General features: G+C 38.5%; 1 protein-coding gene and 1 long non-coding RNA gene across 4 annotated transcripts in view; both read right to left on the bottom strand.

Moving 5' to 3' along the window:
- Positions 1-15,801, bottom strand: part of LOC127947221 (diacylglycerol kinase zeta-like) — a 29,359-nt gene extending 13,558 nt beyond the window's left edge. Inside the window, exons 1-7 of one of the 3 annotated variants that reach the window (XM_052544206.1) lie at positions 15,076-15,801; positions 1,591-1,699; positions 1,323-1,418; positions 1,072-1,149; positions 923-979; positions 780-848; positions 628-699 (exon numbers count right to left, since the gene is read on the bottom strand). In XM_052544206.1, coding sequence (XP_052400166.1) covers positions 628-699; positions 780-848; positions 923-979; positions 1,072-1,149; positions 1,323-1,418; positions 1,591-1,699; positions 15,076-15,263 — 669 coding nt within the window. In that variant the 5' untranslated portion in view covers positions 15,264-15,801. Of the gene's footprint in view, positions 1-627; positions 700-779; positions 849-922; positions 980-1,071; positions 1,150-1,322; positions 1,419-1,590; positions 1,700-5,713; positions 6,764-15,075 lie in introns of those variants that run through there. The other 2 variants (XM_052544204.1, XM_052544205.1) reach the window with 2 other exon arrangements.
- On the bottom strand, positions 3,638-5,323 carry LOC127947222 (uncharacterized). Its single transcript, XR_008151247.1, has 2 exons — positions 4,908-5,323; positions 3,638-3,769 (listed from the first exon to the last, which is right to left on the bottom strand). It is a non-coding gene; the product is annotated as an uncharacterized LOC127947222 (long non-coding RNA).
- Positions 15,802-16,282: the final 481 nt, after the last annotated feature.

Here is a 16,282-nt window from a genome sequence, read left to right as displayed (position 1 = left end):
GAATAGTTTCAACTTCAGATTGGGTACTGCAAAAACAAAAAACTAAAAAACATGAACAACTAATTAATAGATTCTTTGTTAAGATGTTTAAAAAGAGGTCTAGACAACAAAGAAAGACCAATAAATGAAGATCATATGAACTGAAAGTTTACTGACAACTTATTTACACAAAATAATCATATGTTAATCATTAGTAAACATCATCAAGAACATTATCTCATATTTCTAGCTATGTGAATATGTGTTAACTAATGACATGTTAAGCATTATATAATGTTTGTTAATGTTACTATAAAGTGTTAGCGAATGTATTTTATAAATGTAGCTTATTCCTGAGAGAGCAAAACTGCATTTTCAGCGGTCATTATCTTCAAAGTCACATTCAGAAATAATTCTAATATGATGATTTGCTGTTCAAGAAATGTTTGTTATTATCAGTGTTGAAAACCATGATGCAGCAATCAAAGAAAAATCTTTACTGACACTTTTGATCAATTAAATGCATCCCTTGCTGAATAAAAGCATAAATTTATTTAAAAAATAATAATAATCAAATCTTCCTGAACCCAAACTTTTACTCAGTAGTGTAAAAAAAAAATGATTTCAGATCAGATGTGCAACACTTACTGCTTGTTTACACCATGAGCAGCTGATGGCCACAATTTCTTTACTGTGGAAGGAGAATTTCTGCTGGAAACCCTGAGGAAAGTGAGTGAAAATAGGCCATAAATACTTTCTGGATGATTACACGTTTCATATTTTATGATTCTTGCACTGACCTTTCCACATTGCCGGCATTTTCCATCTTGCCGTCTCCTATGGACCCAGTGATGTCTCATATGTGGAGTCTGAAACACAAACCAGCTCCGTTTTTTAACAAAACTAAATGATAAAGCTCATTTGAATGGACTAAAACCCTTACCTCTCTGACATTTTTCAACCCAGGATCTTTAAACGATGGCTTACACCTAAAGTTAATCTATAAGGAATAGTAAATTTCATTTGATGAGAAAAAGAGTTAAATGCATCATCATTTTGAAAACGTTTTCAGCTTTACAACAATCGTCTAACCTTCTCCAGCTGACCCATGCATACAGTGTGAACAGCTATTTTGCAGGATGCACATTTGTGGCGAGGAAGAGATTTTTGCTGAGAAGACAAAATGAAAAGAAAAAAAACTAAACAATTGGCATCTGAATCTCTGCATATAACATCTGACCAGTAGAGGGAGCTCGTGTGTGGAGATTCTTACATGCACAGTTTGCACACCACTATACATTTTGCTGTTGATGGTTTTAAGAATAAAAATATGTGTCACTTACCAGTGACTTTGCAAAACAATACGTCTCTCCAACGTAACAGAAATCTCCAGACGGACTGGTGTCAAACCACACGTGTTGGCCAAACTGGGCATTTTCCTGTGCAAGACAATTAATCAGTAAGCTGAACATTAGTTACAGAAAATGAATAATGCATTACTGTGTCAGGAGTTGGAGATGGGAGTTTTACTGTCAACTGCCATTGCGATAACTGAGAATGCTAACAGCTGGAAAGCTAACTTGTTTGTTAAAATACAGATGAGTAACTCACAGTCCAATCCACAGTGCTGCAGATCTCTTTGTTGGGCTCACATTTGGCAGGTATCATGGTGCCGGATTGGGCAGCATTATCCTGCACACCAGCCTTGGCGATGGCTTTCCTGACAAAAACACAGTGACAGTGATATTAAACAGACTAAACAGACTGTCTGTGTCCATCATATCCTCAAAAGCAAAAAAAGTTAGGAATATCTTTCCTGAAATGATAGCATCTTTCCAGCCAGAATGCCTTGGGGGTCTCTTTAAATTGCATCTGTTTAATTCTGTATCAATCAATAAGACTATTTTCACCAGCCACCCACAAAGAACATTGTAGAGCATGGCTTGGAAATCTATATATTTTTTCAGCCTTCGATCAGCTTTTTGTACTACCATATTACACTGTGGATACCTAATGCTAAGCTAATGTTATTTAGCTAACCGAATTTGGAAGACGCAGCACTGAATTTTAAACTAAACCAAACTATACAAAATGAAAATTGGCTGGTCTTTACTGTAACTTTATTTTATACACATCTGTATAGAATCTGAGTGTGCTATCTGTACATCAGTGTTCATGCTAAATGCTAACACAATTGACTAGTGCAGATCAGATGTGGCCTCTCCTTATACATGACCTCTGGTCCAAGTATAGATGCACAAGCAAGTTTTCAATTAAGTTTATGCAATGAAAAACGGCAGATATTACCTCTAGCCTCGGGTGGGGCATTTCCAAGGTTTTTTGTAATCATTTTGTAATCATAACCTTGCTCACCCTGACCTTTGTGTCCTAATCCCTACAGAGTGAATCAGTGATGCTTAGCAACCTGTTGATGAGAAGCCCACTGGGTGATCAGTAACGTTGATGAGTCACATGCCTCGCTATGGTAGCAGCTGTGCTAGTGAGCGAGAGCCATGGAGCTTGTATCCACAGGACGGAGAATGAGAAGGTCGATGCAATGAAAAGCTGCATTGCAACTGCCTGCTCTTGCATTCAATCTGTTTAAACGCTTGAGAACTTACGAAAAATATTGACTTGAAAGCAAAGTGGACTTCGCAAGTGGAGATGCACATGTATTGAAAGTCATAATATCTAATCAGAAACCCTGTGATATATTTATTGATATATTATATGACACGATGCAGCAACTGTCAAGCAACTTAGTGACCTCCAGCGATGTAGTTGTTAGTGTGAATGCACCTTGGTCAGGGTCTCTCGAATCCAGTCCTAGAGTGACATTGCCCAGCAGAGTTTAGCTCAAGCTCTGATCACCTACCTGTAATTTTTCAATTAACTCTGAAGACCTTGATTAGCTTACTCTGATGCCTTTGATTAGGGTTGAAGCTAAACTCTATAGGGCCTTGGAATCTTGTCTCGGTCATAATTAGTTTCTTTGGCTGTGCCCGAAAGCCGAAAATGTTACCTACCCAGGCAGCATACACTCTCAGAAAGGTACAAAACTGTCACTGGGGCAGTACCCTTTCAGAAGGTACTAATATGTATGCTTTTGGCAGGGTATCTTCACATTTTTTAACAGCAAATTTAATGACTTTTAAGACCTTTTTAAGTCCTCTAAAAGGTAAATTTAAGACTTCATCTAAACAAAACAAAAAAAAAGGAAAATGTTCAGTCCGACAACACAGATTGATGTGGCGAAGCATTAGTGTGGCACAACACATCACAACCACGCTCAAGACAGGTCAAAGGGGCGCGGAAACTTTTATACCGAGTGCTGATTGACCTTACAACCCTGACATGGTTGATTATGTATAAACTATCAGCCTTTAAGGTACTTCAGGTAATTTCTAAATTCTGGCCCCTCATAGCAGTTTGAAAAAGACATGGAAGACAGCCCCAGGACATTACAAAAGCCCATTTCATCATACTTGATCTAAATTATGGTTAAATGTTGCTGCCTAATAGCCTTGAGCTGGGTTTAGGGGTTCTCCCCCAAGAAAATGTTGTTCAGGGTCTGATTAGTGTTTTCTATGTCATTTCAGACCAGATAAATGCAAGCACATTCAATAATCTATGCATAGACCTAATGAATGACAGACAATTGTAGGAAAGATCAGGATCAGAAATTTATTGCATGTTCCAGTTGTAGGAGATCCATGACTTTCAAAATTACTGTGGGTCCATCCATTGACACAGAAAGCATGTTCCTTAAATTAAGTTCCTTGGTGCCCTCCTGAAATTATAAAAAAATAAAATCAAAACAAAGTCCACCTCAAGAATGATAACATTTTCATTCATGTTCACTCAGATTAGATGGTTTGTCTAAAGTAGTGATTCTCAAACTGTGGTCTGGGGACCACTGGAGGCATGCCAGATTACCAAAGAGGTCTTTGAGCAAAAGTCATCAACCAAAAATGACTGACATGGACTGTGACACCGTTGAACATTTCCAATTCACTTCTCATGACTTGTTTTCTAATCATGCACATTATTAGCAGGTGAAGTTAGCCATGGTTTCAGAAGACTAAAATGGCCTGCATTTTTACATGCATTAGGGATGATCTTTAAGCCAAATATGTCAAGTTTTTTTTTTTTTTTTTTAAATTGGCTAAGTGGTCCTTGATTTGAAAGAAAAAATGTTTGAGAAACAAGTTTAGCCATAATAGTGAATGCTCACAAATTGGGCCTATGTGATAGGGTTCAGTGTCAACGTTGTTAACCTAAAATTGAGAAGCACAATTATTTGGAGTCTAATTATGAACTGGGCTACATTATTTAATTCAATTCAATTTTACTTTTAACATAAAAAATATGCAAGAAGCATAATGCATATTGAATGCTTTATACAATAAAGTTATTTACAGCACTGCCTTCCATCCATAATGCAGTAGTCCTATGCCTATATGTCACCCACCCACAACATTTTTTTAACTGATTGGCTGGGACAATATATCGATGCATTTTGAATCGAGAAATTATTCTGGATCGATTCCAATTTTTCTGAATGCATTTCGATTCTCTCTCGAATCGATTCTTAGTTTAGTTTTTAACAGCAGATGCCACTGCGTGATTTATATGCCTTACACACACCACTTGAACCTACTATAAAATAATAATTAATAAAGTTCGAAAAGGTTGAAGCGAAGTACAAGGGTGTTTGCAGAGGGGCATTTACATTAATCTCGCGTCATTAAAGCAATATATCAATTACATTCTCAGACTCAGCAGAACGCATTCGGAAAAAATTTAAATCAATCCAAGAATTGTGACGCATCGATATATTGTCCCAAATATTCATTAGGAAATAACAAAAACACATGAAGCATTTTAACATATTCAAATAATTTTAAATGTTACTTTTAGAGTCTTACCTTAAAGTGCTCCAGCAAGTCTTCTGCCGTTGAGGGGCTCAAAAACTGAGAACCAAGATAGCGAGACCTGACAATCGTGGTCTTGTCCACAGGTTTATCGTCTTTGCCCATGCTTGCGATTTCGCAAACTGCCGTGGTGGCGAACCATCAACGCAACGCGTTCATCAATCACTTACTCGTATGTCACCTATGGAATGATGCAGGTTGCACCCACGAAGTGCTGCCGCCAAATGTTGCGCTGGTCAAATTGCGGTTGAAAAAATGAATAAAAATGACGAGTCGGACATGAAATTTAAGATCCCACATGAAATTTAAGACATTCATATGGAAAATTCCAGGATTCAAGACATTTTAAGACCTTAAAAATCGAAAATTGTATTTAAGACATTTCAAGACTTTTTAAGGACCCGCGGGGACCCTGTTTTGGAACTCATATTTTTTTTGTACCTTGGGGTACTGCCCCAGTGACAGCTTTGTACCTTTTTTCTGAGTCTAGTGGAGTAGGAAGGCAACAGCGCACATCTGGATTCTATGATTGTCACATTCTGTCTACTGAGATACTGTCATCTGATCGATTTTTGCATAGATCTATCATTTGCTGCCATTGTCCTGTGTGTGCGATTCTATGAGAGTTTTCGTTTTAGATCATTAAACCTTTATGCTACTTTAGAAGTCATTGACTGACAGGGCAGCACGGCAACTATTTGTATTGTTGTTCTTGGATTTTATGAGACCCTGTATATAATTTGCAAGCACAGCATGAAATTATAAAAGCTATACCTAACAACAGAAAAGGTTTTACATACGACAAGAATCCACTCCAAGACTCCAGCCTGGGATCGTAAAAGGCTCCCAGGAGAGGATTGAGAGTCGTATGACCCCTGTAGCAAGTAGAGCTTCTTCGGTTAGGAAGCGGCAGGCCTCTTCCTGGCCAGGGGCTTCCCGCTTTCGAGATGGTGGAGACCCGTCGACGGCGCCTCCTCTGGCTATTGCGGCAGTAGCGGACGTGCGGGCCCAGCTCCGCGTGGCCATAATGTGACGAGTTCCTCCGGAGGCAGCGGGGAACTCGGATAAGCGGGTGGGCCTGGAAACGCTCTGCCAACACAGCCAGAGGAAGGCATTCCTGCTGGCATGAGACAGCGCATTCTTTGATCTCCCAGTCAGACAAATCGGCCTCCTCCAAGCACTCCTTGTGCAGCCCGGAGTGATGACTCTCATCCGAGTGGCCGCTGGAGTCCTCACTGTCACTGTCGCTGTCGCCTTCTGAGAGAAGCACATCGGTGTGACTCCTGAACTCAGTGCTGCTTCCCTTGAGTTCCACCTGCCCTGGCAATGGACTTCGGCTCTCCTCATCCTCTTCCTCCTCTTCTGTCATCTGAATCAAGCTGGCCAACAGCATGGATGGACCCAAGAGGTGAGTGTCTATGTTGCGGAGCTTGCCCACCTTTTTCCGGTGTACTGCAAAGCGAGGATTGGTCTTTGGGGTTGTGGTGCTGGACCGCCGCCTACCACTGCTTTTCTGAACCAGCTGACTGCTAGCAGTTCGAGGTAAAGCCTGAAGTTGGACGCTGGATCGGCGTCGCTGGGTCAACACAGTGGACGGAAGGCCTACACTGGAGCGTCGCCGGGCACGGCTGGCTGGCACGGCAATGCTAGGTCTCCTGTGTCGACAGGGTTCAGGTACGTGGCCGTCGTGCATGGCTTCTCCTGCCTCCTTCCTCTTAAAATGCCGTCTGAAAAAAGTGTCCATCCTGGATGGAAGAATACAGTTCTTTTTCTAAACTTCCCCCTGAGGCTGTTGATTGAAAATGATGTAGCCTGTCAGCATAGATAAACCATTTTAGCACTAAGTTCTAAAACTGCTGAAAGCTTGTTACACTGACCTCTATTGACCAAGATTTAAACCTAATCCTTAAAATGGAGATAATCTAACTAGACCGAAAACACATGCCCGTGCTTCCCGAAATTATCAAATTATAGGCAATTATATTATGAAAACACTATATAACCTCATCAACAACAGACTTCACAACTCCATTTACAGATGGAGATTGCATTATTAACAGACAATGAATCTGATCTACTAAGTATGTCCTTTCGGGTTACCTTAGTTAAAAACCCTGAAGGGCACTCTAACATCCACAACATATGCTGGTCATTTCAGAAGTGTCGACTAGACATGAGTTTATACTGGTCATTAGCATTGTTATGATTGCTTTGAATGTGGAAAGCTAACTCCGCCTGTCCTAGCACAGATTTTCCAGTTGACAATTTGCCTTCCAAATCGCATTACTAACAAAGCCAGTGGACTACAAAGGTGCATTGGGAGTCCACAGGTGATGACATCATGTCATAATGACGTGAAAGGCACTCAAGGAAATGAACCTTAGCTCATGAAGGTCCTGATTATCACACAGGGATGTCCAGGGCAGATTATAAGGGCTCTCTGACCCTTTAGTTGTGACTGCCTGTACTAATTATAGCAACGTAACTAGTCTATCTTATTTAGAGGCGGATATGACCTAGACACAACCCTCAGTGTAAAGAATGATACTCATTGGTGCAAAGTATTTTGTAGTATTATTTACAGTTAAAAAAAAGTGCATTACAGTACAGACAAGTTTACCTTTAAAAAAAACAAATTGGACTAAAAATAATTTGTGTCAACACTTAACACTTCTCTGTAGAAAAACAACTGTTCTTACTCACCAGGCAGAATAAGGAAGTCACACTCAACCAAGACATCTCTAGCAATGTTATTAGTGAAGTGGATTCATTTAGTATCAAAAGATGAACTTAAACCCAGAGTCTGAATTTGAGTAGCTCCATCTAAATTAGGCAATAAACAAGATGCATAATAATATTACATAAAGATTAGTGGTTTGTTTACTCTGCAACAGATTTAATTAAAAAGCACAGCCTAAGACTATTTTAAGTAATTCTGACCTATATTGCAATGATTTTTTATATTATTTTTATGTTATGTTATATTTAATGATTATATACTGTACATTGTGTGTGTGTGTGTGTGTATGTATGTGTGTATATATATATATATATATATATATAATTGTGTAACAATATCTATGAATGTGTACTACTCAGCTGCACATATCACTTGTTTATGTCGGCTACATTTAGACAGATTTACATTACACAAAGCTTTATCCATGTAAAAAATAAACAATCATAATAATGCTCAATATACCAGTACAAACACATACAAATCCTCCCTTAAACACTTAAAGTTCTGAAGCTTAACTCCGCAGTTCTAGTCTATCCAACATCAACAACAAAAATATATTATACAACCTGAGAGTTTAGCTCCCCGGCTCCTTCTCTGACCGTCTCTTCACAGTGAACTGACAGAGAAAGTCCAAGAGATGAACAGGTGAGTCAGCCACCCCCAACACACACACACACACAGCACTACACAACTCAAGCCTACAGGAAGAGAAGCCCCACATCCACCTATAAACAACACCGCTCACTGGGAAGCAGCAACAAACATCACAGAGGAAAGAGCCATCGGCTAGGCAGGAGGGCACCGGTAGGAGGGAATCCAGGGTGCATCGAAGCCTCCGGTTTAAAATAATGACCAATTATCAGCTTAACACTGGGAGTCTGTGCAAGACGTACGCACCAGAATATGCACTTCCTAGACTACTAGATCATGTTCCTGGCACATATGGGGCTGACACCAGGTGCTTTATAGGAACACAGTTAATGGTTTTATGATAATCATCTCCATCATGAACATTGTGCAAAGCTGCTTAAGAGAAATTATGCATATTGCTTAAGAGAAAGAGGACATAGCACTAATTCTGGCACGAAACAACGCGTGACATGCAACACCCACAGCTGTGAAGATGGTCTGTGTGGTTTAACCCACGAGAGAAGTATCACATATAGGTTTTTTAACCATTTTAAAGCTAATCATAAAGATGATGGCTTTAGTGAGGACACCTTGGGTCTATTCGCGTCCTCGAACAGGACGACAACGTGATACCACTCCACCCCAAAAGCACAAAGAGTGTCATTTCCATTTCAAGGCCCTCGTGCTGTTGCATTATGGATCAGCGCAAGAAAACACAGGCGAGGGGTGAATATGCTTGAATATCAATTCGGCGATCTATAACGAACATCACCGTTTTGTTATGCCAGGGGTTTAGAGCTTTAAATTCTGAGTGTTAATACGAGCCACTTGATTGTGCCCCTTGTTCTTTGGCACACTTCTGTGTGTGACGGACGCACACAGAGCTGGAGACTCCGTGTGGATGTAATTACTGTCTTTTAAGTGATGGGGGAGAGAGATCTGCTGGCTGTTACCATGGAGTGGGACATCATGACAGCCCAGCATGCTTAGCTGTCCTTTAGTTACTTCGCTTGATATAGAAACACACCCCAGCTTTTATATTAATCATGTTTTCATTTATATTTTAATTGAAACCCAAGTAATTCATTCCATTCACCCTTTTTAATGCATTGTTAATGGTCTTAATTCACCAGTATACATCAATCACAATCACATCAATCTTGTATTCATAATCTTTTATACATTTTTTCTAGGCCACAAAGTCTTCTTGTGTGTGGGTGTGTGGGTGTGCATGTGCGTGTGTGCATGTGTGTACACTACCATTAAAAAAACTGGTTAGTAACTTTTTTTTATGAAACTAATAGTCAGCAAGAATTTACAGTAAAGATGTTTACATTGTTACAGAAAATTCCTATTCCTAAAAAATGCTGTCCTTTTGAACTTTTTATTCATTAAAAAATCCTGGGGAGAAAAAACATTTGCATGGCTTCCAGAAAATATTATGTAAGAAAATAGTATGATACTATAATGCGAAATGTTTCTTGGGCACCAAACAAGCGTATTAGAATGATTTCTGAAAGATCATGTGACACTGAAGACCGGAGTAATAATGCTGAAAATTCAGCTTCGCATCACAGGAATAAATTACATATTAAAATGTATTAAAATAAAAAACTTTTAATTGTAATAATATTTCACAATATTTCTCTTTTTACTGTATTTATTCATCAAAAACAAAGTTTTGTTGAGCATAAGAGACTTTTATAAACAATTAATAGACTACATGACACCAAACTTCTTATATCACTAGATTTGCCTGGAGTACTTTTTATTTCTAAAGAGAAAGAAATTCAGTACTGGAAAACAGTACATCTGGAGTCAAAATGATGCTAATTAATAGATCTGATACCTTCAGTTAACAGCTCCAATCAATAATAATTAGGCTACAGTTCACAACCTCTATTATCATTAGAGATATATATTTGTTATATAAGAATAGAGAAACAGAAATGTAAATCAACAAGATATCAGGCTTGCCCTATTTACTTTTTTCACACATCCCTGGTTTCATTGTATCTGATTAATCAGTGTACACTATTTCTAACAATTCCCTCTTATTTTTCCCCCTGGATAAACTTCTCTGATGTTGCAGGAAAGCTTGAATGTTGGATTGAAGGGGAAAAGGATGGCAATGCCACCACCTGCTGGATAGGAAACACTGAGACCATACGTTCTACAAATGCATGACCTCTAAAGGTGCGCTAAACGCATTAAAAAAAATCGTTATAGAAAACTCTCTCTCTCTTTAAAAAAAAAAATATATATATATATATACATATATATATATATATATATATATATATATATATATATATATATATATATATATATATATATATATATATATATATATATATATATATATATATATATATATACTTTTAAGCTGCCCTGATTCGTCTATTTCAGATTTACATCTCACGACACAAATTATTAACTGAATTTACACTAATGATCCTGTTTAAAAAGTTACGTTTACATGGTTCTTAATATGTTTTGTTGCCTGTTTTATTTATTTGTAAATTTTTGCTTTGTTAATATTTATTTTGCCTTATGGAATAGTGTAGATATTGCATCAATAATTAAAACATACATATTTTTATTGCTAACTAAACATCATAAGGATTCTACAAGGGGTATGTGAACGTGAGAACATCTGTATATACTATATGAACAAATGACCACAGAAGAATGACAAAGGGTTCTTATAGAATGTCACTCACAACATTCTAGAAACATTTTGTAAAATGCAAACATGAAGAATCGTGCCATACCACTAATGATTTTTTTTTTTTTTTTTACATGTCTTTGCATGGCAGCCTTTACGGCTGATATTTTTAGAGCCTGTTTTAAATTACAGAGATTCACTGAATTTGTAGAGAATTTGTCATAGAATGTGTCAATCAAGGTAAAAATACTTTGGTCAGTTGAAATCATGGTTATTTAATACGATTAGGTGTGTGTGTGTGTGTGTTTGCTATGATCTAAAAGTTGTAGATACCAAAATTATAGGTAACAAAATAAAACCTCATCCAATTCTTGCTAATTTTGACACCAGAAAATCCTCAAACATTTATTTACTAAAAGTAAACAGTCAAAACAAAGAAGCAAACTACAATCAATATAGGATCAATAATATAAATAAAATAATACTTTATGTTTTTCATGCAAGACTACAGTATAAAATGTACCCACAGAAGTTGAATAAAGTAATGAAATGTAAAATAAAACAGCATAGTCTTCACTGTATGAATTAGCTTGACTCTAAAGTTAAAAAAGTCATTGATTTGAGAGAAGTGGGAGGTTTTTCTTTTCTTTTTTTTCTTTTAAGGATACATGTATATTAATTATAGTGCTGTCACTTTAAGACCTGCTGCATGGAGCCAATATACTGATCTGATATTCTCCAATTGTTTACATTAAGACAAAACCAACTGAGTTTACATGAGTACATGCCAAACCCAGCATTTTGACATATTTTTATGTTTATTTGTCTGTTCAGGCATGCACGCGAAGCCCAAAGTATTTTGCTTGTCCATGTTCCCCTAGGTCTTGAAGCACGCTCACAGAAAGCCACCTGAAGAGCAGCGCATGTATTCTTTCACAGCTTAATGCGCATTTAATATCTTGTCACTGATTTTGTTAATTTTGGGCTTTTGTGGCGGGTCAGAAGCGCCCTTCTGACATTCCACCACCAAACTTATAATGAAAAATATTTTTTAAAGTGTTAGAAATTGTGAAATTGAAATAACTATAACAATACCTGCCCAGACGATACCATGTTTTTTTTCAAGCTAATGAATTATTTAAACACACACACACTAACAACCTATCAGAATCCATCCTGCTTTAGAGAGCCAGAGGCAGATGACACAACTGTAGCACAGACTTAGAATAAACAAGTTATTCTGTGTAGGTTGTGCTAATTGTTCTATTTATAGTTATTGTGCTCATTCCTTGCTGATACCGCAAAGAAAAATATGTTACACATACACTCATAGTTTTCACACATATTCAGTCACCCACATAGGCCTAAAGATCTCCATTAGCCCACCCTGAGACTCTGACCCTGATCCACACTTAGCTCCAGCATAGAAGGAGACGTTAAAGATAGATGCAGATAGATGGGCCTGGTCCTCCACCGGGCGGAACAGTGGAGCCATGCAAATGAAGTCATACGAGATGAGCCACTGGGTGTGAGAGTGTTCAAGGAAACCTGTGTCTAACTATGACCTGAAAAAAAAAGCAGTTCTTTGATGCAATCAGCACATTTAACGGCCGTGTGGATGCACAGGTCTTCCTGGCCCTGAGGAATCTGGTCTGAACTCTCTGTACCCCAGTGATACACAACCTGTGTGCCTCAGGTGTCCTAGCCACGTATGCCATTATCAGATTACACACATCAACACGGTGGTGAACAGGTGCCTCATCAGCACACAGATCAGGTGGAGTACAAATACACACACAAACACACATCTCGAAGGCCTGGGGACTGGATGATGGAGAAATGGTCATTTATTTTGGAAAATTAACAGAGGAAAGTCAGTTTCTATGTTTGACAGTTTTACATCATTTTAAAAACCCGAATTTCATTATTCATTTTAAGCTCTATACTTACAACATATTTTGTCAAAATGTTAATTAATTTGTCATGTGGCAAGTTTTAATATTTAAAGGGATAGTTCACCCAAAAATGAAATGCCGTTCCAAAACCTGTATTTATTTCTTCTGTGGTACACCAAAGGAGACACTCTGTACATATAATACTGCTTTTGTGCATAGAATGAATGTCAATGGGGTCCAAAACAACACTGGCCCCCATTTCACTGTGTGGACCAAAAACAGAAGAAAGTCATGCAGGTTTGGAATGAAATGAAGGTAAGAAAATGCTGAAAGAACTTTAAGACCTTGCTTCAAAGTCAGAAGGTTGCTTGCTGGAAGCAAACACCATTATCAAGGAAGTTGTGGCCTAGTGGTTAGAGAGTGCGATTTCTAACTCTAGGGTTGTGGGGTCGAATCTCGGGCCAGCAATACCATGACTTAGGTGCCCTTGAGCAAGGCACTGAACCCCCAGCTGCTCCCCAGGCGCTGCAGCATAAATGGCTGCCTACTGCTCCGGGTGTGTGTTCACAGTGTGTGTGTGTGTGTGTGTTCACTGCTCTGTGTGTGTGCACTTTGGATGGGTTAAATGCAAAGCATGAATTCTGAGTATGGGTCACCATACTTGGTGACTGAATGTCATGTCACTTTCATTATCAATGAAAGCTAATCAAGAAAACTGAAATGCTCGCATGAGTGACTGAACTTCTCACAGAACCAGACTATAGCTGAATTCTTCTTAAACTCACACTTGGAAAAACTGGTTTTTCGTGCCCATAAATAGAGCAAGCGAGCTTCCATTGTCTGTAGTGCAATGAAAGCCAACTGGAAAACCTGCAAAAAAAATTCCAGATTAACATTTTTTACGCAATCTTCTTCCGGCTGGAGTTATGTGATGTATCTGATTAGATACTCCTCTAGGTTTTGTTTGTGAAAGTTGTTCACAGTGGAAAGCAGAAAAGCAGGATCAGCAAAAAGCTTTATTTAGACTTTAACATTCTAGTAGGGCTTGCAGACCGAGATGTTTGTGAAAAAAATTACTTGACTGGAAATGTCAATATTAAACAGGAAATGACACGTGGAGCTTTTACCACTAAACCCAAAATTACACATTCTTTTATACCTACCCTTAAAATAACTTTTTTAAAATGTTTTAGAATAATAATAATAATAATAATATCAAACGTAATTTTTGCTTTTAAGGGGACAATTCTGGACAATACAAAGATGCAAACCATGTCAGAATCATCAGTTATCAGTTAGTGCTGAGATGGAAAGATACAAAAAGAAACACACTTCCGGTTTCTCTGCTATTTCACATCCTCATATTATTAATGCCTTGTCTAAGTCTTTCTCAGGTACACACACAATGGAAAACCAGTTGAAAACACACAGATCCACAGGCCAGGAGCGCGGAGCACAGGTATACGCTCTTCTCCCAACAGGTCGGACAATTATAGTGCGTAATTAATTGCTTCTCTAATTCATTAAAGGAATCTATTTCCAGGGAACCACAGGAGATTGTAGGATTAATTTAGACGCCTGATGAAATTTCGAAAGCGACTGTCTTTAAAATAAGCTGAGGTGATGTCATAGGTGTAAAAAATTTTAAGCAGAAATGGTTGCAATAAAGGATTCGGAAAAGTGTTTCACAAAGTGTTTCTTAGAAAGATGGAGAGTCACAGATTTCATCAGGTGGTGCCTTTTACCAAAGGGCTGGTCCAAGCAAAATGCAAGTTTAAATTGCAAATAGACATCAGACGTGTGGTTTCACTCCCAAATGTTTTGACTTAATGAAAGAGAAGAGACACCACAATTTCAAAAATGTGTAATATTTCCTTTTGGCATTTAAGATGTTCAAAAGTAATAATAAATCATGTTAATTTAACACTGAAGTTGAGTAAATAAAATAAAATAATAAATAAAATAGCTCACGAATCAAACCAAATAGCCACTTTTAGCCTTTAGAGTTGCTCAAATTAATTAAATTAACGAATTTTAAAATGTTAAGAATTTAAGAATCCATAAAATAGAAATTGGATATAAATAACATTTTGATTAAAACACAAAAATTAAAATAGGCTAGATTTCAAACAGACGAATGTTTGGAGTAAAGGGAAATACAGACATATGTTCTCTTTTGAACAACCCTGAAGTCAAGAGTTCATACGAGAGCTCAAACATTTCACCCACCTTCTCCCAAAGATCCGCAGTCCAGAGAAGCTCTTGGTGTTGTTGGGACTAGTTTGAGCTGCAGGGGTTGTGATGGACAGGTCTGAACAAGACGAGGATGCTGAATCTGGACCTCGGGGTTCTTCACCATCCAGGGGTCGGGACAGCCCTTCCAGCTCTCCCTCAGTGTGCCAATTCGCCTGCTCCATTTCAGATGTGCAACCTGACTTCACTCGTCACAACTTCACACACAAAGTTCACAGGAAGCCAGTCCATCCAAGTCTCCATAGCAGATGAAAATCAATACGAGGGAAACATTCGGTTCAGAAGTTTACCTCAGTCAGGCAGTCGTGCAGAACGGCAAAGCACCAGGAAGTAGATCTCGAAGTGTGGGTAAAGATATGAAAGAGAGATCCTTTCTTTTCTCGTCCATGAGCTGCAGCCAGTCGTCTTCCTCCTCATTTGCAGCTCACCTACTGCAACTCAACTGTATGTTTGGCAAGAAGCTTCCCTCCAAGCAAACTCTCTCTTTGTTTCACTTTCTCCTCTTGCACCAGGCATGTGCGCACAATCCAGGAAGTGTCAAACAGGTGTAGGATTCATAGACGTGTGGCTACCTGCCCCTCTCCTGCTGTGCCAGCCTGACTGACTCATTCACATTCAAACACACACTTTTATCAGGTTTTCTCTCTCGAACACCTCCCCCACACCACATTCTCCCTTCACTGGTCCAGGTTAGGACAGGAGTGTGTCACCATCTATTGGTAGATCAAGGGAACCAATGAACGACTGGGTGGTAAACCACCACAGGAAGCCTTCATCAGCGCACACAATTTTAAATGATGGTATTACATAATAAGTTTCTACAATGATAGGAAGGTTTTCATGATTATATCTTCAAATATAAAGGGTCAAAGTGTAAAATGAGAGTACGGGAAGACTTTTTCGGCATTATATCGTCAGAGTGGGTGGTTTTGTTCACATTGGACTATGTCATCACTGTATTTCTGCAGAACTGTTCTAACTCTGGAACAGATGAGCGGATCCCACTCAGACTTTACAAAAAGCTGGGTGGAACGAAGCCCACGTTGCGCTCACTACGTTATGCATGGTCTACATCTAGGCATTGGCTCATATATGAGATTGTTACACACACACACACACACACACACACACACACATAAATGCATTTCTGTTTCAGCTCAGTTACTTCATCTAAAAGGGATGA

Source organism: Carassius gibelio, chromosome A25 (genome assembly GCF_023724105.1).
Source record: "Carassius gibelio isolate Cgi1373 ecotype wild population from Czech Republic chromosome A25, carGib1.2-hapl.c, whole genome shotgun sequence".
NCBI classification, from domain to species: domain Eukaryota; kingdom Metazoa; phylum Chordata; class Actinopteri; order Cypriniformes; family Cyprinidae; genus Carassius; species Carassius gibelio.
Note: the sequence above shows the minus strand (reverse complement) of the source record. Positions and strands in the feature narration are given on the sequence as shown.